General features: G+C 35.4%; 1 protein-coding gene across 4 annotated transcripts in view; it reads right to left on the bottom strand.

Annotated features, from left to right (window-relative positions):
* The window catches only part of tmem8b (transmembrane protein 8B), a 180737-nt gene that overhangs the window by 115607 nt on the left and 38545 nt on the right, over positions 1-26585 (bottom strand). For 2 of the 4 annotated variants that reach the window (XM_048189052.1, XM_048189049.1), the window contains exon 2: positions 1124-1313. Coding sequence is in view for 3 of the 4 variants with exons in the window: in XM_048189049.1 (XP_048045006.1) it covers positions 1124-1313 (190 nt within the window). In the remaining variant the exon portion in view is untranslated. Of the gene's footprint in view, positions 1-1123; positions 1314-22344; positions 22518-26585 lie in introns of all 4 variants that reach the window. The other 2 variants (XM_048189051.1, XM_048189050.1) reach the window with 2 other exon arrangements.

Here is a 26585-nt window from a genome sequence, read left to right as displayed (position 1 = left end):
TACAAGAGTAAGTGTTTTCACACTTCATTTCCGGCTTCATCTGTGTCTAGGAAGCGTGGAAATGGGGCGATGGTTTTTTGTAACATTGAAAATGTGTCAGGGTTTCAATGAGTACAATACAAGTTCAATTGACAGCATAATACTGATTACCACAAAAAGAAATGTTCAACTTGTCCCTCCTTTTCTTTTAAAAATCTGGGCTACAGTGAGGCACTTACAATGGAATTGAATGTAGCGAATCTGTAGACATTAATTACTACCTTTTCGACAGTATAGCCACAAGACAAACGCTTTTAGTCTGAAAATCTTTTCTGTGTAAAGTTATAATTTTACAAACTTTGCTGCCTGATAAAATAGCCTAAAATAACAATGTAAAAACGAAAATACATCTTTATAGCTCCAACAATAGACAAGTTTTAAAATAGTTAATTAAGTGCATTAATAAAATTAGTCCAATATTTTTCACAATAATCAACACTGTGCCACAAATGCTGTGGACTAAGCATAACTTGTACTGAACCCTGAATAATCTTGTTAAAATTAGTTAAAATTATTTTTATCCCATACCCTCATCAAACCAAAAATGGTCATTTTTTGGTTTGTAACCTTGAACTAAGAACCAAAAGATTCAAAGTCTTTTATGACTAATAAAACTATAGGGCCATCCTAATTTTAGAGGCCATTTAATACGGATTAGAACTCTTAAACCAATTCTACTGAATGTGACCCTGTGAAAATGAGTAAAAAATGAGATTTGGATTTTAAATCTTATATGTGTCACTTGGTATTTTATGTTTATGGATCTCCAGTGTGTAGTTACGATGTGAAATCTGCTGGCACCACACTTGATAAATGCCTTTTTTTATGGAGAGCACAGAAAATGATCAGCATCTGGGAAATGATCCTTGGACTTGGATTTAAAGCTCTTTTATCAGGGCAAACACCGAGCGCTCTTCGGCGTGAGCATCAGAAAGGTCATTATAATCATGCATGTGACATTTGGCTTTTACATATCCCTTCTTCTCATCTGAAATGCTGATTGGACATATCTGACCTCATCACGCTGTTGTCCTTGTCTGCCCCCACCACCAATGGATGTAACCTGGAAGTTTAGCCAACTCACACTGTCACGTTGCGGTCTGGGCAGCTGTCTCCGAAGGTGCCCCCTTGCTCCTTGAAAGTGATGAGGTTCCAAACAGCCACCACGGTGTCTTCAGGCACGTTGAAGTGGAACAGCTCCACGCTGGCAAAAGAGCGGTAGGCATTGAGCTTGCGAGGCGTCCGGGTGAAATAGTCAGTTACAAACAGGCAATCTAGGGAATGGAACAAGGAGAGAGTTATTTAGATAAAAGATGGCAATCGGCTGGATGAGGGAGAAGCTGGTGGAAAGAGGGTTGGAGGAATCAGTCTTAATGCGGTTTGGTTGACCTTCCTTTCTGAAAGCCCCACCAGTGATTTAATCACACTTGCCGTGGGTCATGCGTGCTTTGGCTTCGATTCAAAAACCTAGACTCTATGCAAAATTAATTTCGTTGCAATCCTTCAATACAAGGCCAGAGAGGAAGCAGCAAAATGACATTTGCAATCTGCCTTAATGAGCCGTGGCTTCCTATGGCTCCATCATCAGAGAGCCTAATGGGTTTGTAGATCTCTCTCAAATACTGATAAAAAATAGCTGCTTTCAAGGTAGGTTGGTACACTTTCCCTGTCAGGTGGTACAACCAATGTAGGAAAATGCTATTTTAACATAAACTTCTTTATTGTATTTAAAAAATTCTATGTATGAACTTGCTAGCATGGCTAATAGACCTTTTTCACACTTCCGGGTTTTTGGCTTCCGGAATGATCCACGCCGGGTAAAAGTTTTTCCGGTTACAGTGATAGATAGCCTCGTTCAGGACCAGCTCAGGAATCAAAGTTGTTTTACGAATTAAATGTCATGAAAATGTTTGAACGTTCTTGGTGAATTATTGGTGAGACTAGAATTTAATAAATAATTCAAAGTGATGGCGGTTAAACTGGTTATATTCTTCGTGTCTGTTTGGCGCGGCTGCGCATTATCGTGCTTCAAGTACTGTAAACAGTGCATAAATAGTAGTCTTTGTGACATTAGTAATATCAAAGTCCCTTTAAGACAAGTCATTTCACTCGGCGGCCATCTTTGAAACGCCTCTTGGGCATCCTGGGCATCATGCAATCTCTTTGAATGGGGAAACATCAAATTCTCCAAAACTGTTCTCCAACCTTACGATTAAATTTCATATTTAAAATCACCAATGAAATATAACAACAACCGGCTCATAAATTTAGTTTCTAAACGCTCGAATCATGACAAAAAAAAACTGTATTTTTCAGGCTGGATCAAGCTAATGCGCATGCGCAGACCTAAATGCGCGTCTCTCCGGAGGCGCGCGTCTGACGGTTTCCATAGAAACCGGTGATTCTAATGGCCGCTGAAGTGACGCGATGACTTTACCAGTCGGCGATTGGCTCTTATTTAGAAGGCGGGACTTATTCCGCCATATTGCGCGTTATACTTTCTCCCATTCAAAACAATACGAGTGACACGTCTTGTGTTATTCTATAGTCTTTGGTAATATTCAGTACTATTTAGGGAGGATATGCACATTGGGATGTAGGCTATGGTGTTGGAAATTAATTATGTCTTAGTTTAATTATTTTTATCGATCAGGATTAGTTATAACATATGCTTGAATGTGGGATGTAATGCCATATGAGATTAACATACTATATATTTTTAAAACGTATTAAACGACAATAGGCTATCTCACGACTTTATATCCCCCACTGAAGTATATATTGGGAGTTAATTTTTTTTTTTAATAAATAAATTATATAAATAATTTTCGTCGTACATAATATGATCTGGGAAATTGCTGAATGAGTAGCTGCGTAGCCGTAGCCTAAATTGTATGACAGCTGGTAATATAAATTATACAACAGCAACTTGGAAAACAGAAAAGGTAAGAAGCGATATTTGAGAAAAGAGCATATCAATCTAATAGCCATAGATGCATAGCGGAACTAACTTTACCCGGCGTCACGTGATTTCCGATTCTTGTGAAAAAGGTCTATACAGGCATCCAAGTAGAAGCCTGTACATTGTAAAATTGGTTGTAAAAGTCAGGTGGTGCAACCAGGAAGTCAGGTGGTGCAACTGCAATAAAAAATGTTTAAAAAATAAAAATGTTAAAAATGTTTTACACTTTAAATTATTTTCGTACTTTTTTTTTATCATTTTAGATGAAACAATCATATCAAGTAAAGAAAAATCAGTCACACTTTATATTAGGTGTCTTTAACTACGCATAAAAAAAAATGTACTCGCATAAAAAAATCGTTACAATGTACTTGTTCATGTTTTGCTAAACACTTGTGCTGCTATTGAGGTCAGATACGGGTAAGATTAAGAAACGTTTGGTGGTATGGTTCGGTTTAAGGGTGGGTTAAGGAATTAAGAGGTAAGCGAATGGTCAACAGGGTAATTATAGATGTCATTACAGAAAGTAATTAATTGATGTAATATGCAGGCATTTTTATTTAAAATATAAGTACATTGGAAAACATGTATATGTACACACTAAGTGCATTGTATGAAATGATTAATTTAAATGTTAGTACATAGTAGTTAAAGACAATTAATATAAAGTGGGACGACACAGACTTTAAAAATGATCAGACTTTAAAAATGATGCATCAAAAATGATGTATTTTTGATATTTTAATTTAAAATTCTCAACTGACTTGAGAACAAGCTGATGATTATTTTTGTATCAATATAAAACATGACTGCTGTTCAATCACATTTGATTACAGTATGTCTAACGTATCTATTGCACTGTGGCCGAACGTGATGTCGTGATTTATTCTGTTTTTGATCAATTTATTATTTTTACTTTAATAGAGACTGTTTTTGAAATGTAATTGAAATGGTATTCAGCCTATTCCCAGTCATTATTAATGTTGTCAGGTGGCAACTATGTAATTTATTACTATACAAATAATAGGTTAAAGTAAACAAATGACTGAAAACTAGATTGTGCATAGTTATTGTATTGAAAGCATTTACTGGTCTACTGTTATAATTATTATTCTGTCTTTAAAATTAAAATCAGATGCTAAAGATACTACTGTAAATACCTGGTCACTATAATGCAATAATTATAAATGAATATGATTAAAATACACAACCACAAAATAATATTGTTTTAGGCACTGTAGATGATCTAATGATTACTTTGATAATATTTCACTAATAAATAAAATTAGGAATATATTTACAAATATTTGGTTGTTCCACCTGACAAAAAAAGTCAAAAAATGAATTTAAACACTGTGAAATGTTATTTAACAATTTAAACTTATTTAAACACATTGTTTCTGACTCAAAATTTTACTTTATTTAAAATTTTATTTGTCATTCACCTGTTCTAATCTCCTCGTGATTTGTAGAGTGAAACACTTATAAGCAACTGCTCTGTTACTTCAATGACATCAACATATGTATTCCCTGTGTGTTTAATGCGCAGGTGCAATGTATATCACTGTTTACTTGCCACAGATGAATGTTGCTGTTACTAATGAGCATCTTCAGCAAGAGTCTTGACTGCCCTTTCATAATTGCAATAATCTTAGCTGTCAAGGACATACAAGATACCCAGTAGACTTAATAAATATACACTACGTGGCCAAAGGTTTGTAAAAAAACATTTTTTTTTTAACACTATTAATACTTGTATTCAGCAGGGATGCATTAAAATAATTAAAAAAAATTAAATAAATGCTGTTATTTTGCACTTATGGATCTATTCATCAAAGAATCCAGGGGGGAAAAAATGTATCATGGTTTCCACAATAATACTATTTTTGAAAGAAGTCTCTCATTCACACCAAAGATGAATTATTTAATAAAATAAAAGTAAAACAGTAATAGTGTGAAATAGTATTACAATCTAAAATAACTGTTTTCTATTTTAATATATTTTAAAATGTAATTTAATCCTAGGCAGAATTTTCAGCATCATTACTCCAGTCTTCAGTGTCACATGATCCTTCAGAAATCATTCTAATATGATGATTTGCTGCTCAAGAAAGATTTCTTATTATTATCATTACTGAAAAGAGTTGTGCTGCTTAATATTTTTGTGGAAACCATAATAAAAAATTTTCAGGATTCTTTGATGAATAGAAAGAAAATGACCAAAAAATGAACTAAAAATCTTTTATAACATTATAAATGTATTTAATGTCACTTTTGATTAATTGAATGCATACTTGTTGAATGAAAGGTTAGAGAGGAAATTGTTGAATAAAGTCTTTTTTTTCTTTTTTTTTTGCGCACAAAAAGTATTCTTCGTTGCTTTATAACAATAAGGTTAAACCACTGCAGTCACGTTGATTTTAAACATGTCTTTGCTACTTTTCTGGACCTTGAATGTGGTAATTTTGTTGCTTTCTGTGGAAGATTAAAAAAAAACTTTTTGTGTTCTGAAGATGAACAAAGTTCTTATGGGTTTGGAATGACATGAAGGTGATAATTAAAGACAGAAATTACATTTTTGGGTGAACTAACCCTTTTATACTACCACCCTAATCAAGATTCATTCATTCAAGATTCAACAAAATTGTGTTCATATTAAATTATAAAATAAATATAGAATACATTTTATTATAATCTAACCTTATTTTATAAAAAAAAAACAAAAAACAAAAAAAAAAAAAAACTTTTCAACAGAGTAGATGTCTTGGGTGGCTGTATAAGCAAGCACATGAAGATGCAGAACTCACAGGAAACAGTCTTTAATTTAATAATTCACAAAACAGGCAGGATAAACTCAGGAAACACAACCACTAAACATTGACGAGGCTGGACAAAGAACTGAACAAAACAGGAAGTATAAATGCACAGACTAAATGAGTTAATTAATTGAATGACAGGTGAACAGAATCAATCAAACACACTAGGAAACTAGGTCAGGCAAACAGGAACACCACAAAAATCCCAATGAAACTAAGCCAAAACAATAATCGTTACAGTAGCTTTAAGTATTTTTAAATTATGCATAGCATTTTAACCTTGCTTCCCCACCACCACTGTTAAAAACATTCAGAAAAAATAATGTAGGGAATTAAAAATAAATGTGCTTGTCACTCTCGATACTTTGTTCAGATTCAGTCGGGCAACACACACAGCAAAACCTAAAGCTCCCTGACTGAAGAGATCTGAAATGCACATTCTCAAAGCTCAGGAGCAGCACTGCAGTGTAAAAATCTCCAGAGATTTGAGTTTGTGTGTGACACAGAGAAAATGAGAAGAAATGTATAAGGCAGGCAAGCAGGATGAGTGAAGACAAATGACAGCACCTGTATGTCAGTTCTAGCCGTCTGTTTAATCTCTTTCCCGTCGAACCCTTTGCTTCTGTTATTAACAGACATAACAAATCAACCGCCTTGACACTTTTATTAAGCTGATGGACTCTCAGAGGTATGACGCCAGTATGGCCTCTTCATCTGTTAGCTCAGACAGCAGCACACATCCCACTGATGGGCTTCACGCGCAATCACTTACAGTGCGAATAAAATTACTGAGTGAAATATAGTGGATGGACCCACACCATTTGGTATCATATGAACTGCAACAATGTCCATCCTGGGCTAAAAAGTAGCATTTATAACAACTGCCTCACAAGCTTAAATATACTTAACGCATCTAAGATGCAAAATTATTCAATGATCGTACAGTAAAAAAAAAAAAAAATATTAAAATTATACAGAAAAAATTGAAACTGTATTCATTCACAAGAGTGATTTACTTTTTCAAACAAGCATTTGTGTCAGATAAAACCCTACCAGTGGTCCAGTCAGAAGTGGACAGGCTGATTACCCCTCATGTCAATCAGAAGCAGAGGCAATGTCATGTTGTTTGACTGTTACATGGGCTGATGCAATGCAGGTATGTCAAAATATACGTCCTCTAGTCTTGACAAACCAAGCCAAGGATATCCTTGTGCTTTGAAAACCGCAGGATACTAGGGTTCAGAAATTACACCTGTACACTAAGGAGTGAAATCAATGAACATCTCACGTTTAACCACCCACAAACAGCTTAAATCTATGCAGTATTGTGCTATGGCTTGTGTATATGACTTCAACCAGAGTCATTCTATTCAACACAAACATTTCTTCTTACAAATATAGGATTAAAGTCACCATGAAATCAAAATGGACAATTCTTAGTTTTTTATGGAATATTGCTGTTTATATTATAAATGATTTATCCATGCACATCATTTTTTTTCCATTCATAACCCTCGTAATCTTTAATTAATAAAAAAAGATCAAGAGTAATCCCTCCCTCTTGCAGCTACATCTCTTCTCTTCTCTGATGATGTGTTTACTGGGCGGGATCAACCTGTCACTCACATGACATTATAGCAATAGCAAACCACATTGATCCAACGATCCAATCAATTCCCAATTAACAAAATCACATGGATTTCTATCACAATAGTGAAGAAATAACTACCACAACTTTGTTTAATGCTGACTATTTAAAGACTGTGCCTTATTCACACACACATACACACACACAAAAAACAATACTATTTGCCTGTTTAAATTTAGACTGCACTACTGCCTCATAGTAACAAGAAATTAACTTAAAGGTGCCATTGAACGTTTTTTTTCTTTTTTACAAGATGTAATATAAGTCTAAGGTGTCCCCTGAATGTGTCTGTGAAGTTTCAGCTCAAAATACCCCATAGATTTTTTTTAAATACATTTTTTTAACTGCCTTTTGGGGCATAATTAGAAATGCACTGATTCAGGCTGCGGCCCCTTTAATTCCTCACGCTCCCTGCCCCCGGAGCTCGCGCTTGCCTTAAACAGCATAACCAAAGTTCACACAGCCAATATAACCCTCAAAATGGATCTTTACAAGATGTTCGTCATGCATGCTGCATGCATACATCAGATCATGTGAGTATAGTATTTATTTGGATGTTTACATTTGATTCTGAATGAGTTTGAGGCTGTGCTCCGTGGCTAAAGCTAACATTACACACTGTTGGAGAGATTTATAAAGAATGAAGTTGTGTTTATGCATTATACAGACTGCAAGTGTTTAAAAATGAAAATAGCGACGACTCTCTTGTCTCCATGAATACAGTAAGAAACAATGGTAACTTTAACCACATTTAACAGTACATTAGCAACATGCTAACGAAACATTTAGAAAGACAATTTACAAATATCACTAAAAATATCATGTTATCATGAATCATGTCAGTTATTATCGCTCCATCTGCCATTTTTCGCTATTGTCCTTGCTTGCTTACCTAGTCTGATGATTCAGCTGTGCACAGATCCAGACGTTAATACTGGCTGCCCTTGTGTAATGCCTTGAACATGAGCTGGCATATGCAAATATTGGGGGCGTACACCCCGTACACTGTTACGTAACAGTCGTTGTTATGTTGAGATTCGCCTGTTTTCCGGAGGTCTTTTAAACAAATGAGATTTATATAAGAAGGAGGAAACAATAGTGTTTGAGACTCACTGTATGTCATTTCCATGTACTGAACTCTTGTTATTCAACTATGCCGAGGTAAATTCAATTTTCCATTCGATGGCACCTTTAAAAGGTATAGTTCACCCAAAAAATAAACTCACTCTCACGTCGTTCAAAGCCTGTATGACTTTCTGTCTTTTGAGGGGGAAAAAAAGTGATTTGAGGAAAAAAAGAGTTTGAGAAATGTTTTAGTCTTTTTTTCTTTTTTGTCAATGCAATGGAAGTCAATGATAACCAAAAACATTCTTCAAAATATCTTAAGTTATGTGACACAGTAGAAAGGAAGTCATACAGACTTGGAATGACCTGAGGGTTAGTTAATGTCAGAATTTTCATTTTGTAAAATCAGTTCATTTTTTTTAAACCAGTGCAGACATCATGTGCAAATAAACGCTATCAGCAGGAATGATTAATTTTTATTGAATTTTACCCTCAGCATGCAGTAAAAACTGCCTTCTACTAGGGGCACAATATTTATCCATTTTAAAATGTCTTAGTGTTATATGATTTAGCTTGATATGAGCATCGCTATTGCATCATTTTTATAGGGTGACTGTTCACATGAGCACCACAACGCATACGTGTGATGCTAGCGCAGGAGCCAGCCAATAATGAGCCGGTGTACTGATGTAGAACACGGAAGCTCTGCAATGCGTCTTCAACGTACACCGCATAGGAGAATGACAGGATAGAGAAGAAATTGTTGAATTAAGTTGGTATTTTTGGTTTGCTTTCATAAAAATTAAGTTTGAACCACTGTAGTCACGTTGACTATTTTAACAATTTCTGTGGTAATTTCGTTGCTTTCGATGGGAGATTAAATAAAACAAAACTTACGGATTTCATCAAAAATATCTTAATTTGCATTCTGAAGATGAATAAAGGTCCTAGCATTCAACAAGCATTAAGTGAAATTGTTGCTATCACTGAAAGCTAGTTTTTATCAACAGAAAGGATAATAATTCTAGCTAATTCGGTCCTTCCAGAAAACATCCAGATCTTACTGTTCCCACAGAGCACAAATCCTGCTTTAACACCCGTTATTACTAGCGTTTTAAATAACTATGAGGAATCCTTGAAATACAACAGTTAAAAATGAGCACTAATTAAAAAGAAAAAAAAGGGAAAAGCACGTTTTTGGAGAACGGAGAGACTGTTCGTGTCTCTGTGTGTCTTTTTCCTTTTTGCCACTGCACAGGCCACAAAAGATGATTCGGAATGGACCAGACGAGTAATAAATCACAAACCCTTTTATTACATTTCATGTCAATATTCCCCACACAACAAAGTTTACTGCCGCTCAATACAGGTTCCCGTCTTTCAATCTAAGCTTCAGATTGAGGAGCATTAAAATTAATATTGCTTTTTTTCTTGCAGTCACGTTACCTCTCCAGCAGTGACGGGAATCAATAATTAATGATGTCTCTCTCTCACATATGTAGAGCCCCATATTCCCCACTGTCATTGTTTCTACACATAAGGTGCAGAGTTATTGAGGTCAGACTGCTTTACAACTCACAGGCATGCATTCATGAAAAACATTCTGAAGACTGAAGAGTTTGCTTTGTCTAAAATATAGAGGTCTTTCAGCAAAGATCTTTTTATCTTTTTGAGAATTTATCGATGTATCCGTATACTGTACCATATTATCATCTGTTCCTATGGAGCGCCATACATAAGCTGTCCACCATATTGAACAAAGCTGGTCTGTGAACACTCGAGAGCAAGCTGACTGCACATACAACTATAGCTATTCACATGTATGAATATCTAAATTCTTTCATTTTAACAGGATTTAGATTATTAATTTTCAGTCACACCTGGTCTCTCTCTAGCAAAACTGAAGGGTACAAGCAATTTACCACACCATTCTGAAAACTCCCGTACTCGCACATATGCCTACAACCATTACCATTTCTCCCAGAAGCTTCACTACATCAGCGGAGGTGATCTCTGCAGACATGAGGGTGGATTTGTGCTATCAGGGTAGTGTGGAGGGAGTGTGTCCATTCAGCAGGGGAGTTTTACAGAAAGCTTGCAGAGTTCTCAAAAAAACCTCAAATGCCTGCTTAGGACAAGTACACTGGGAACAAATCCAGAAGAAACCGAGCTGTTAGCAGGCGCACACATTCACACACCACTCACACATAGACAGACTGCTATATATGTGCATCTACGTCATTCTTCTCCCCAAGGTTATACAGTTTTGGTGCGTTAATTTCCTTCATCTTTTGAGTAGTATATCAAGGCAGAGCTGTTCCGTCAGTTTCATCATGCTGGAATGCTGTGATGAAGAGATGACTTGTGACATGTGCATCATAAAATTACCATCGGATCATATCTCCAGAGGGAAAGTGATCCAACCCCTGAATCCGCAGTACTGCCTATGTTGCTTTTAGGAAGAGCAGAGAGACTAGATGGGGAGAAAGGGAGCATATGGGATAGACGACGTGCATGTGTAATGGAGGAACAAGAGTGGAAAAGAATTCAGATGCAGAAAGAAAAACATGACTTATTTATGCAAAGAGAAGTATGTAAACATGTTCTAAGGACAATTGACACAATAAAAGGTAGCACATGCCTCTTTTTAGCCACAGTCACACATGAAGTCAGAGCTATTTTACAGCAGAATGGATGAATACATGTAGGCTATGTTTATTGAGGTGAACTGGGAAAAATCTTAATTTGCAATTCTGTTCTCAATTTGTTTCAATTTGTGTCCATGATGTCGAGTCAGTAATTTTTTTTTTTTTTTTTTTTTTTTTTTTAGAAATTACTAGTTTTATTCAGCAAGGATGCATTAAACTGATCAAAAGTAACATTAATAACATTTATAATGCCACAAAAGATTTCTACTTCAAATAAATGCTGCTCTTTCAGACTTTCTATTAATCAAAGAATCCTGAAAAATATATATATATCACGGTTTCCACACAAATAATAAGCAGCACAACTGTTTTCAACATTGATATTAATATGAAATATTTCTTTAGCTAGAAAGCAGCATATTAGAATGATTTAGAATGATTTCTAAAGGATCATGTGACACTAAAGACTGAAGAGAAAAATAAAAATTATATATTATATTATTGAAAATAAATTAAAATAGAAAATGGTTACTATATTTTTGATAAAATAAAGAAGAGAGCATAAGATATTTCTTTAAAAAAATTTAAATACAAACAGACAAAAGAAGAATTGCAGCCAAAAATACTGTAAAAATACTGTCATTTTTAAAATTCTTTTACAATACTGTAAAAGAACCATGACATCATGATTTCCTGTCTACCTTAAAAGCAAAAAATATTTTATTTAATGAGGCTGCTGTTTAAATCAGAAACAGTTTATCAAAATATTGCATATTTACCATAACGCACTGTATACAGGACGATCATCATTTAGACTAGGGTTGCAAAGGGGTGGAAAGTTTCCGGTAAATTTCCGGAAACTTTCCATGGGAACTTAACCTGGGGATTTTTGGAAATATTCCAATTTGGAAACTTCACAGAAAACCTCACAGGAATTTCCCAAATTTTGGGAAATGTATATAAATGTATAATATTTATATAAAATGTATCATATACAAACAAAAATATAAACATTTTGTTTGGTCATAACATGATTTTTTTTTTACATTCAATTCTAATTTAGTAAATATGTAAAATAAATATTTTTATTGCAGCAATTGTTATGTGTTTATTTCAGTGTCATATGATCCTTCAGAAATCATTCTAATATGCTGATTTGATACTCAGTTATTATCAATGTTGGAAACAGTTGTGCTTAATATTTTTTTGGAACCTGTGATACTTTTTCAGGATTCATTGATGAATAAAAAGTTAAAAAGAACAGCATTTATTCACTTTTTTTATCAATTTCACACATCCTTGCTGAATAAAAGTATTAAATTCTAGTATTAAAAAAAGTATATAAAAAAAAAATTACTGACCCCAAAATTTTGACTGGTATATTGTTACAAAATATTTCTATTTTAAATAAATGCTGTTCTTTACATTTTTATTCATCAAAGAATCCTGAAAAAAGTATCACAGGTTATAAAACAATGTTAAGCAGTTTCCAACATTGATAATTGAGCAGCAAATCATCATATTAGAATGATTTCTGAAGGATCATGTGACACTGAAGACTGGAGTAATGATGCTGAAAATTCAGCTTTGCATCACAGAAATAAATTATAATTTAATGTATATTAAAATAGAAAACCATTATTTTAAATTGTAGTTATATTTCACAATTTTACAATTTTTTCTGTATTTTTGATCAAATGTGCATGTTATGGACTGGGGGAATGCACAGTGCATGCAGGAGGTGTGGCCTCAATAGCCCTGCACTAGTAGTAGTGTACTGTGTGAATGTCAGGTTAAAAATTCAACTGAAATTGGATTAAATCTGGTTGTTTAACCAAAATTATGCTGCAAGATGTTTTTTTCAACTACATTTAAGTACCCTGTTACCCTGCAATTTTGCAAATTCCCTGTTTATTCCCATTAATTCTCATTAATTCCCATATATTCCTGTTAGTTCCCATGGAAAGTTTCCAGTTTTGAAAATTCCCAGCATTTTGCAACCCTAATTTGGACTCAATTTGGATTCTTGCCTTACACAAACCAATTCAACATGCAGCTCATAAAGATGAATGAAAACCTCAGTGATTCTAAATATAATATAGAAAGTTATGTCAGAAGCCAAAAACACTCTGCCAAAAAATAACACCAGCCCTACATTTTTTTTTATATATGAAGAGTTTTCAAAACTGCTCTTTTTGCTTCAGGCTTTACGCAATCAGGTTTATAAATTGCATCAAACAAATATGCACATTTGTGGGTAGCACATTATGACATTCTTCCTCCAAGCGATGTCTACATCTCCCAGACTAAGCTCTCAAGGCAGGTTGACCTGGTAGATGCTCTTCTCGGAGTTCGATTTGCGTTCTCTCCGTTCATCTCCCACATCCGTGCCCAAATCCACGGATTACAACCTTCAAAGAGATGCTCACAGAGACACTCCAAGCAAAGCCTGGTGTAATCTGCTCTGGCAACATCATTACCTAGGCCGCTAGTATTTCAGCACATCCCAGAGGCGGGGGGGGGTTAAGAAAATAGAAAATACCGCAAGCTTAGGCCTTAAAAATCTGCCTGTGTGAAATTGCCCTACTTGAAATGTTTTAATAGCTGTGAATTAGCACCCACATACATCATGATGACACATGGTGGCTATTTTAGCCCATGGTTGGACAGAAGAGATATATTTCAAGATGCAGATCAAAAGGAGATGGCCACAGGCCACCAATGTGAGAGATCAATTTTAAGTGCCAGTTCATGTCCAGAGAGAAACAGTGAGACTCACTGAAAAACATCACACACTTTCTCTGCTCCAAACTGCCCCAAAGTTGCCCACAGAAGCTGTATTTTAAAACATCAGAGCTCACAATATTTGATCTAAATTCTAAAGCAGCATGTATCCTTCGTGCAGAATGCTATCACAGTATTCACTGTGAGAAGATCATTAAAAACTATCCAACACAGCTAACAAAAAGAAAGAAATGTTGATTAAAGAATCTACCAAAACTGGCTATATGATAATAAGGCAAGTTGATTTTCTGATCATATTTTTTTCCAAGCACATTTTACCAATTCCAAACCACATCAATTTTAACAACTACTATTAATTTTGTATTTAATCATTTATAAGTGATATATAATTGTTCATGAAGGCTGGAAATAAAAAACACCTTATATTTAGGAGTGCAGAATTATTTTTGTCTGACCCTGCTGACCCGGTGAGCATTTTGTTGTCCAATGATCATGTCTTAACTTTGCAATTTCTAGTATTGCATTAGTATTGCATCCTTCCCATGAGCATTTAATAATTTTTGACTTTTCCGTCCAAGTTAAATCTCTTTTTTGGCTCATTTTGCCTGTAAAAGAAAACCTGCCTAATAATTCTGCCCTCCTGAATATAAGGCTTTTTCATTTCCAGCCTTCACAAACAATTATATATCACTTATAAATGATTAAATACAAAATTAATAGTAGTTATTAAGATTGATGTGATTTGGAATTGGTAAAATGTGCTTGGGAAAAAATATATGATCAGAAAATCAACTTGCATAATAATTCTGCACATGGTGTACATATTGAAGCCAGTAATCAATATATTGATATTACAATAGATATCTACATTTTGATACTGATCACCAGAAATACTATCTATGTGCTTCAAATGGAAGCAAGCATTAAATACAGTGGAAAACTAATTTTAAATTCATTAAAAAGAATCTTGCTGGTTCTGAGTAAACTATAGATATACTGCGCCTGTGTGTGCGTATGTGGCGTGTGCACGCATGTGTGCATGTATTTGTTTTTAACAACATGGAGGCAAGTTAGAAATAATGTGTGGTCCCTTAGTAATTTGGCTACAGTAATTAAAACATTTATTGCAGACACCAGTATAACTGCCAATATATTGTTAATCCCTACTTATAATCATATAAACAACCATCATATTAAATTGTTTGTATGTCATGTTAATTTATGCGCTATTGCTCTTGCATAGCACGAAATCAACCGTCATGTCAACAGTAAGTGCTACTGAATGGTGCATGGAGCCCCTGCCTATGTAGAGCGCTCCAAATTATGATCCATGAGCATTAGGATGCTGCCTTAAAAGACAGCTGCTCACTGGATTCTGAAACAGAGCTATTTTCTCTAGTCAACACAGGGCGAGAAAGAAAAAGCCTGCTGGGATATAAAGGGTGTTCCTCTCAGGAAAAATTACTACAATTGTCATGGGTCAGACTCAGGTCACCTACATGATCAAAGTTAAAAAGGTAGAAGATGTCAAATAGAAGGCTATCGTGTTGAAGACCGACATGTACTTTCAAAAGTGCACAGACTCTCGTTAAAGGCCAAATGAGAGAATGTGCTAGAGAGAGCACAAGGTGAGACAGAGCAATGAAAGCCATGCCGTAAGCATCAGTCACATTGCCCTTGGTGAACCCTGATCATGCAGTCCTGATACTTTGCACCTCGACAGCAATTTTCGACTTGCTATATAACCTCCTTGTTAAAGTCAATGGAAAGTGCTTTTTTATGAAATCTTGGGAATTGCCAGTGCTGCCTATGGTCTCGGTAATGTGCCGCCCCGAGACTGACAACTCATTCTACCTGCATAAAACACAGTCTGTCTGTGCACACCATCGCTGTCTGCTCCATAATTAATGGCAGCGAGCAGAGTGCAGTTCTTTTCTCCTTCCATGCATGTGTTTCTGGGTCTCTATCCCTGATAAAAGCGCAGACTGCTGCCTTGGAGCTCTTTACCACGGCTCTGTCACTTGCCCTTTACATTCAGCCTGACATAACAACATTCAGCCGCGGTTTCACATGCAGCGATGACTGATCCAGACTGACATGAAAGGATGTGTTTCCAGCCCAGAGCTTGAATACCGGAGCTTCGTCAAGATGCTTGAAAGCCATGAGGTATTGCAGCAGTGTTTGCAAGATAATGCAATACGCATCCCGAGTTTTAATTTTAATATTTGAGTTTCATACAGGATTACTTTTGCCACTTGTTAGTCAGGAGAAGTGGCTGTTAGAAAGACAAAAACAGCATTAGGATTAACGGAGTCAAATTAAACAACACAATGCACAACTTATACTATGGTTCCAAAGTTTGGGTAAATAATATTTTTAAAATGTTTTTGAAAGAAATCTCTTATGCTCACTAAGGCTGCATTTATTTATATGCATTAAAGGGTTAGTTCACCCAAATTGAAAATTATCCCATGATTTATCCTCAAGTCATCCTAGGTATATATGACCATGTTCCCTCTAATTTTTTTTCTCGCTGAGCAAAACATTTCTCTGTTGAGCGCACATTTTGGCCACCTGAGCAGAAACATACTTTATATCAGACCTGTACAATGAACGTAAACACACACACAAAAAAATGGTTTTATCATGCAGCTGTAACATTTAACTTGCCGTTTCTTGACCCTTGATGTAACTTAGTGATTTATTAAATAATATGTTTGAAAACAAGCAGTTCAGTCACTAAATTAAGCACATTTTAGGTTACTTGAGATTTTTTCACATTGCTGTATTAACTGTACCAGCCTTTACCAAGAAAAAAAATAATTTCTGTCCTCCTGCAGGACAGTTCAATTCTTTATAATAATATGAGCAGTTACAATGATGTTTGGGACAACCATAATGTGTTTTTGTACAGTCAATTATTAGCAACAGACAGTGTTAAACCATCAAAATTACATGTTTATTGCTTATGAATTTCCCAGATTTTATATACCAGGAGGTTGAGATTTTTCCCTAAACAATCCCCTTGTGAGATCAATTTTTTATTAGGCTTACATTATAATATAATAAAATATAATATAATATTTAAGTATTTAAACTGATATACAGTATTATATCAGTTTAAATGCTTCCATTTGTTTTAATATATTATATAGTGAAAACAAACTGAAGCATTTAAACTGATAGCTAAATATTTTTAAGAAAAGTGAACGTTAACTCGTTTATATTTATCTAAACATCCCTGAAACCCACAGCACCACCACACACAAAAATCTATTTAAACTGAGGTATATCACTGATGTATTTTGAGTTTGCAAGCTACACGTGGTGGGTGTGTAATTGTAAATGTCTCAGAGTTTTGTTAGCATTCTGTGCCCATCATCCGTTATTTTCATTAAAACATGACGTTTTGATGTATTTAGTCCGCAAACATAACAGTATTCTTACCGCGACTGATTTGGCTCAGGGCCAGCCAGCTCACACGCGCTCAATCGTTCTTTCTATGAAACCTGTAAACCGCATTCACCGGTTCCAACTCTATAGCGACAATAACTCTATAGCGGTTGTCGAGAGCACTGCAATTATTTCTCATTTAAACTACTACAATCATTTTCATGTCTGTTCTCTGCGCGGCAATTATTTCTTCTGCGCGGCCGCGCATGCGCGCATTTTAGAGGGAACATTGTATATGACTATCTTCTTTCAGACGAACACAATCAGAGATATATTTAAAAATATCCTTGACCCTCCAAGCTTTGTAATGATTGTAAATGGGCGGCCACATTTTGAAGCCAAAAAAAAAAAAAAAATGCATCCATCCATAATAAAAGTAATCCACATTGCTCCAGATTAATAAAGGCTTTCTGAAGCGAAGCAATGGGTTTTTTTAAGAAAAATATCCATATTTAAAACTTTATTAACTATAGTAACTAGCTTTCGGCAGACGGCCGTACGCATCGTTTTGAGCATCGGCGGAAGAGTATCCTCTGATCCAATGCATGACGTAATGACGAACAAGGAAGCGCAGAGGATAGAGCAAAACAAATCACCGGTCACGAATTAGAAGTCTAAAACTATCATTTTTAAAGAGAAATATCAGAGGATTCCAATAAAAGAGAAGAGGAGCTTGAGATTGTTGCCCAGCCCTATTTGTTTGAACCACGAGAGGCGCCCAAGCTTACGGTGGTTACTTATTTTGCTATATTTTTCTTACAAAAACGCATCGCTTCGCTTCAGAAGGCCTTTAATAACCCGCTGGAGCCGTATGGATTACTTTTTTATTATGGATGGATGCATTTTTTGGGGGGCTTCAAAATGTGGCCCCCTATTCACAACCATTACAAAGCTTGGAGGAGCAAGGATATTTTTAAATATATCTCCAATTGTGTTCTGAAAGAAGATAGTCATATAGACCTAGGATAGCTTGAGGGTGAGTAAATCATGGGATAATTTTCATTTTTGGGTGAACTATCCCTTTAATTGTTTTCTATAACTGTTAATGCATTTTAAAATGTGATTTATTCCTGTAATGGCAAAGCTGAATTTTCAGCATCTAATACTCAAGTCTTCGGTGTCACATGATCCTTCAGAAATCATTCTAATATGATCTGATTTGCTGCTCAAGAAATACATATTTATTATGTTGAAAACAGTTGTGCTGCTTAATGTTTTTATGGAAAGGATTCTTTGATTAATATAAAGTTCAAAAGAACAGCAAATAGAAATCTTTTGTGACATTATAAATGTCTTTACTGTAACTTTTGATCAATTTAACGCATCCTCAAATCAACAGAAACAACAATTTAGTGAATTCACCCCCTTGTCTTTAAAATCATTGTGAAACTACATTCCCAACCCATTTCACCTCTGAATAATCTGACAAGGATATTCAAATTAAACAGTATATTCAAAGAGGACAATAAATTACGCAATTTCATACATTTTGATGAAAGATTACAAATGTTTTCTTCTTCAAAATAACAAGTACTTATGAATTATGTACAACAACAAGTACTAAAGCAAATAGGATGAATTTTGATTTCATGTTTACTTTAAGGACTACTTTCAAGAAGCATTACACACAAGATTCTGCTAACAGACACACAGTTCAGCACCCACATATGTACTGACAAAATACTTAAATCCTCCACTCAACAGGGTCTAATTTCTCAGCTTTTGACCCCTGTTGTATTTCTATCAATCACCAGCCTCAGCTGTCACCGGCCAGTGGAGCACAGAAGTGGATAAATGCAATCAGGGCTAATGAGTCTCATATCGCTCATCTATGCAGTGCTGTGGAGTGGATCAGCAGTGGCTGTAAACACCAGGCTTGGCTCGGGCAAGGGCAAACAAACAGCCCTGCCAAACTCTCTCTGTCTCCGTCTTTGTCTCGGCATCTGTCTCTCTCTCTCTCTCTCTCTCTCTCTCTCTCAATACTTATCATAGCACTCATCAATCTAAGATCTCAGAAAAGACTGAGTTGATGTTGAGTACTATCAACATCAGGCACTCTAAGGGAGAAGAAAATGGACACTGCTAATAATAGATGAGGAAAAGTATATGCGCACATCCTGAAAAGACTCTCTGGTAACATGCTGTTCTTTATTATGTCAATGTGATAGTAATGTGCTGCACATTTTAGGAATTCAAATTTAAGTCTTTTAACAATGATTTTTTTAAGGAATGCACCAAAAAAATATTACTGTATGTCCCTACAGAACAAACCCATACAATCTCAAAACAAACCATGAAACAGCTGCATCATTCAAATGCAAAACAGCAAGTTTAAAATACTCAAACTAATTTCAATACATTAAATAAAAGATGTCTTATGTACTAATATATCAATTAGGGCTGTCAAAATAACGCATTAATTTCAATTAATTAATCTGAGAAAAAATAACACGTTAAAAAAAATAACGCAGATTAAGCCACTCCGTATTGACCTTTGAACCTGGAGCCGTTCTAGCCACCATTCTACTGTATAATGAAAGAGGGAGACGACTGCTGCGCTGACGGACAGAACGAGCAGAGCTTCTCCCTCGTGTGCGCGAGCTCTCTCTGTCTTCAAAGTAAGCACCGTCTTTGCACTCTTTCTACCTCACACATAATAATCTAAATCAAGTGACACAATGCTAAAAGCTCGTAAGACCGAATCCATGTTTCACGAGGCGCATTCGGAGAATGTTTTTCCTGAATAACCGCTAGGTGTGAATAGTGCTCAAAAGAACGTCACCTCATCTTCTCTGACAGGCATCCCGCACATGCAGCTGACATAAACCACACTTTCAGTAAACAAAAAGAAAATCCTATCTAGTGGTGAAGTGTTTTCTGTGTTGACAAATCTTTTGCGATGTCCTAATAACAGTCGCGATTCGCACGCAATGCGTCAACGTCCGCTAATGTCCAATTCGTGACCGAATGACTCATTTGAACAGATTCATTTTAATGAATCATGACAACAACTGATCTGTCCACACGGTCTATAATGAATCATTTACTCGAACAACTCTGAAATGAGAACATAAGTGTGCTTACCCCATTTAGCAAGAGTGGTTAGTAAAATTAGCCTTAATAATCCACAATATTTCCAGGTTATTTAAATGACAATGTGTAGTAAATTAGGCCTACCTATAAAATCAGTTAGTTTAGACTGGAGTGAGGTGAAACCAGAACAAAGCAAGTTGTTGTTAGCTAGGTGCATTCAATTGTATATGGTAGAAATTTTTATATTAGTTAAAATAAAATGCTACTTTTTAATAATTTTCAGGTTTAGCAAAAAAGCATCTTGTCTTACAAAGCTATAAAATCACTTTTTTTTTGTTTTTTTTTTTTTGCAAAGAGTGCAGGAAAGAATTACAGTGAGAGTGACGGGTACTTTATTGTCAGTATCGGGCTCGCAGATCACGTGGGTAGGGCACTTTTTACTGTTTATGTGGATGACCATGTCTGTCACCACCGAAGACCATTTTTGACCCAGGAAAAACCCTGCATTGATTCATTTGAATTGAAATATTTAATACTTTCACAGCAAAAATTATGTATGCGATTAATTTAGATTAATTAATCACAGAGTATGTAATTAATTAGATAAAAAAAATGTTATTGATTGACAGCCCTAATATCGATATTGGATTTTGCTGGTATGAGTGATTAAATAAAGGTAATAAAACATTGTGTCAAATGTTTTAAAAAAATTGTGTCAAAACTAGCTAAATCTATACATAATACTTTTGTAACCTATTTAATCTAATCAATATACAACTGAATACATTATAATATGCTTTCACATGCCAAAATAATGTGATGTAAAGTAAAGTAAGGGGTCATTCACACAGAATGCAGTTTTGCGGTTAAGTGAGACGCAGGTCAGTGGAACGGAAAAAAAAATCGCAAGGTTTAGAGATGCATTTTTTAAAAGTTTAACTTGTTTTAACTTGAGCGCAAAATTTTTAGAACAGTGTGTCAAGCACAAGACGCTGTTAAAAACAGGAGCGCAATGCCCAAACACGTCTGTCTAGCACGTTTACATAGAAAAACAATGTAAAAGTAGCGCAGTGGGAAAAAACGGTCTGAAATAAATTATATGCGATTTAGTTTATTAATTGGCATAAAATTAATTTACTTAAAACACATTTTAATATAATTTAAACAAAACTGAAAGCCCCTAAAAACACACACTTACACATACACACAAACCTTTATAAAAACACACCATGACTTTGCTCAAGATTAGACTGTGTTAAGTCTAATACCGTCCCCTGAGACTGGTTTCCCTGTAAACTTTCATCACAAGGTCATTCTCTTAAAACAAAAGAGACTCCTAATTACATTTCTATGCTCTCTGAATTGATTAATCACCTAAAATTAGCTTCCTAGCAACTGGGTGAAGGGTAATATAACTAACCGCTGTTAACAACTCTTCAGCCATTACTTCCTTAATGTATCCATGACTCCTCTGGTTTAATATGCGCAGTGGTTTCATTGATCCAAACGGAACAATGTGTCCTTGTAAAAAACAGAAGAGATACATTTAAGAGATTAGAATGAATTTAAGCAGTATGATCATCCATTTCGCATCCTTTCAGAGACCCATGAATTGAAGAAAATACTTCTGGAGATGGGGGAAAAAAAACAAGCTAATAATTAAAGTTCACTTCATGGTCACCGCAGATTTTAGAGATAATGTCATGTGTGAATAACAGCCTGTTTAATTGTTAATTATTATGCATTCTTTTAAGGTTAATGCAAATGAAAAGAGACCAAGGATGGTTAATAAGACCCTGAATTCAAGACTGTACAGGGGTGGTTAAAAGACAAAAGTCTTCTCTTTTTCTTGCATTTGTCTCTCACTCTCTCTGTCCTTGATAAAGCAAGACACTTGCCTGAACAAATGTGACATGCCCAGTTTCACACACTAACCTTGAAAAGACAACTGGTCCCTGTAACTTGGGATTACCATAACCTCTCAGTCTGTACGTTCCTGTGCAGAAACCCAGGGGATGAGTGAATACAATAGGGACGGAGTCTAACCGTTGCAGTTTGTTTGTGTCTTACGGGGTGGCAGAAGGGGGTCAGCAGGATATGAAGATCTTCTAGAAGGTAAAAATGGCACAATTCCAAAGGGCATCACCACATGTCAAAATGACAAATGTCACATGTTGAATAAGGGAGCAACCCTGGTGGGCTAACACTCTTGCACGCACACTTACACGCACACAACTTTCAGTCTTAAAGGGCATGACAGGCCTAAAAGAGGAGGAATGTGAGTTGTACTCTAGAAAGGAATAACACATCATGCCTTGTATTTCTGTTGTTCAACTTTTCTGTTAAAATCAGATTACAGTATATAGTATAATGGTACTTTGAAATGTATTCCTAGGTACAAAACAGTTTAAGTTTGGGGTCAGAAAGATATTTTTTAAAGAACTTAAAGGTGCCCAAGAACGTTCTTTCACAAGATGTAATATAAGTCTAAGGTGTCCCCTGAATGTGTCTGTGAAGTTTCAGCTCAAAATACCCCATAGATTTTTTTTAATTAATTTTTTTAACTGCCTATTTTGGGGCATCATTAACTATGCACTGATTTACACTCGGCGCCGCCCCCTTAAATCGCGTGCTCCCTGCCACACCAGCTGTCGACTATATTACAGCGCATTTACAAAGTTCACACAGCTAATATAACCCTCAAATGAATCTTTACAAGATGTTCGTCATGCATGCTGCATGCATGCTTCGAATTATGTGAGTAAAGTATTTATTTGGATGTTAAAGTTTTATTCTGAGTGAATTTGAGGCTGTCCTCCGTGGCTAACGGCTATTGCTACACTGTTGGAGAGATTTATAAAGAATGAAGTTGTGTTTATGAATTATACAGACTGCAAGTGTTTAAAAAAATGAAAATAGCGACGGCTCTTGTCTCTGTGAATACAGTAAGAAACGATGGTAACTTTAACCTCATTTAACAGTACATTAGCAACATGCTAACGAAACATTTAGAAAGACAATTTACAAATATCAGTAAAAATATCATGCTATCATGGATTATGTCAGTTATTATTGCTCCATCTGCCATTTTTCGCTGTTGTTCTTGCTTACCTAGTCTGATGATTCGGCTGTGTGCAGCTCCAGACGTTAATACTGGCTGCCCTTGTCTAATGCCTTTTATAATGTTGGGAACATCATGGGCTGGCATTATGCAAATATTGGGGCATACACCCCGACTGTTACGTAACAGTCGGTGTTATGTTGAGATTCGCCTGTTCTTCGGAGGTCTTTTAAACAAATGAGATTTATATAAGAAGGAGGAAACAATGGGGTTTGAGACTCACTGTATGTCTTTTCCATGTACTGAACTCTTGTTATTTAACTATGCCAAGCTAAATTACATTTTTGAATCAAGGGCACCTTTAAAGGGTTAGTTCACCCAAAAATGAAAATTCTGTCATTTATTACTCACCCTCATGCTGTTCCACACCCGTAAGACCTTCGTTAATCTTCGGAATGCAAATGAAGATATTTTTGTTGAAATCCGATGGCTCTGTGAGGCCTGCATAGCCAGCAATGACATTTCCTCTCTCAAGATCCATAAAGGTACTAAAAACATATTTAAATGAGTTCATATGAGTACAGTGGTTCAATATTAATATTATAAAGCGATGAGAATATTTTTGGTGCGCCAAAAAAAACAAAACAAAAAAAAAACGACTTATTTAGTGATGGCCGATTTCAAAACACTGCTTCATGAAGCTTCGGAGCGTTATGAATCAGCGGTTCAGAGCACCAAAGTCATGTGATTTCAGCAGTTTGCCGGTTGACACACAATCCGAATCATGATTCGACACAGAAGAATCATAACGCTCCGAAGCTTCCTGAAGCAGTGTTTTGAAATCGGCCATCAATAAGTCGTTATTTTGTTTTTTTGGCACACCAAAAATATTCTCGTTGCTTTATAATATTAATATTGAACCACTGTACTCACATGAACTGATTTAGAGGTGTTTTATTACCTTTATGGATCTTGAGAGAGGAAATGTTATTGCTGGCTATGGAGGCCTCACTGAGCCATCGGATTTCAACAAAAATATCTTAATTTGTGTTTCGAAGATTAACGAAGGTCATACGGGTGTGGAACGTAATGAGGGTGAGTAATAAATTATATTATTTTCATTTTTGGGTGAACTAACCCTTTAATACTTTCATTAGGCAAGGATGCAATGAACTGATCAAAAGTGAGATTTTTATTTCAATTAAATGCTGTTCTTTTGAACTTTCTATTCATCAAATAATCCTGAAAAAAAGATCATGATTTCCACAAAAATATTAAGCAGCACAACTGCTTTCAACATTGAAAATAATAAGAAATGTTTATTGCGCACCAAATCAGCATATTATAATGAATATTATAATGAGAAACAATTATTTTAAATAATAATAATATTTCAGAATATTACTGTTTTTACTGTCTTACCTGACCCAAACTTTTAAACAGTAGTGTACTTCAAAAAATACCATGGTATTGCTATGACAGCATGTACAGTATAATACTATGGTACTTTTAATCACAGTTAATCATTAATGCTATAAATTAATTTATTTCAACAGCAGTAAGTTCAATTTTGTGATATGTGAGCCTCATATCTTTGGTCTCGACATCATAGGACTGATGATGCTACAGCACAATAAAAATACCTGTTCTATATATTCCTTTCTTCACATTGATCATATAGCAACAACATTTAAAAACGACTTTACATTACAGCTACGTGCTAACGACTATCAGCGCAGTAACATTTGCTTGTCTGGTAGTAAATGGATCATTACTAATGTGCTACTTATTAGCTCACCCCAAAAATAGTGCAGCGCTCACTCAGAGCGTATAATTATGGCGCAGCAGTGTTATAGGATAGATTGATATTTGTGGAGGCAGCTAATGTTTAGCCTTCTGACTGAGCACCCATCTGCTAAACCTAAATTAATGTGGCCTCAATGTACAAGTGCAATTCTTTTCATTTTAAAAACGTGCAAAAACAGCTTTTTGAGATTTTTTTTACCCTGCCTGTTTTGACATTTTAAGAATACTTAATTTTTGCTAGGAATTTTTATTTTGTTTCATTCTGTAGAAACAATTGTATGTGGTATGTTTGCATTCAATTGTTCTGATTTGGTTTTAGATAATACAATTTATGTACTTTAGGGTTGTCAAAAGTACCAACTTCGGTACCAAGTCGGTAATGAAGTTTTAAAAATGTGACAATACCAGCATTCCCCCCTAGCATTTTGAGCTCTGTTGAGCGGATTCTTAAACACCTCTGATTAGCCATTGTGTTCACGCGCTCAACAGATATGTCTGTAATGTACTTCTGATAAAAGCTGTTTTCTTTGTTAATTACAACCCATGTAAAAAGTTCACAAAAAATGTAATGTAAAAAAAACAAACAGATTACAGTCTTCTGAGCTGACTTTGTATCTAAAGGAAATGCAGCTTTTAAAATGTAATGCCTTAATGAAACAGGACTCAAACTTAGAGTGGCCATTCAGAGCTTCTGAATCTGCAGAGGATCTGAAATCACATGCCATATAGTGCTGACACGGACAACGTTCGCCCACACATGTATTCATACACTTAATTCAAAGAAAACTAAGCAAATACCTTAGTCTGGGTGAATGTGTGTACGTGTGCTGATTTGCTAAGTGTTGAATGGTTATTTGTATGCCTTGTATAGGTTACAATGACATAGTCATTAATCACTATTGTGCCACTGACTCATCCAGCCATAACCATTCGCAAACGGCATTTACTTCCAGGTCGCAAAACATATGCACTATTGTATTACATTTAAAATGCCAATAAGGCTTTGTGTAAATGAGAATATAATGAGTGACCTTATTTGATTTGTGTTCATACATGTTCTTGAATTAAACTGGTAAGTCTCAAGTATTGATGATGCTTCCTGCATTAGAACACTTCTCATCTCCTACTATCAATCAATGTGATCATGCATTTTTAACAGATTCCTATTGATTTGTAGAGATGGGCACTGCACACCTGTTTAATCTTCAATTGGCTTTGGACTTAAATTAATCTGTCAATATACAGCATACATACCTAGCAAAAAAAGCAATTAGGAGAAGTGAGACAATGGAATTTCTTTCTGATTTAA

The sequence above is a fragment of the Megalobrama amblycephala genome, linkage group LG4 (genome assembly GCF_018812025.1).
Source record: "Megalobrama amblycephala isolate DHTTF-2021 linkage group LG4, ASM1881202v1, whole genome shotgun sequence".
In the NCBI taxonomy this organism is placed as follows: Eukaryota; Metazoa; Chordata; class Actinopteri; order Cypriniformes; family Xenocyprididae; genus Megalobrama; species Megalobrama amblycephala.
Note: the sequence above shows the minus strand (reverse complement) of the source record. Positions and strands in the feature narration are given on the sequence as shown.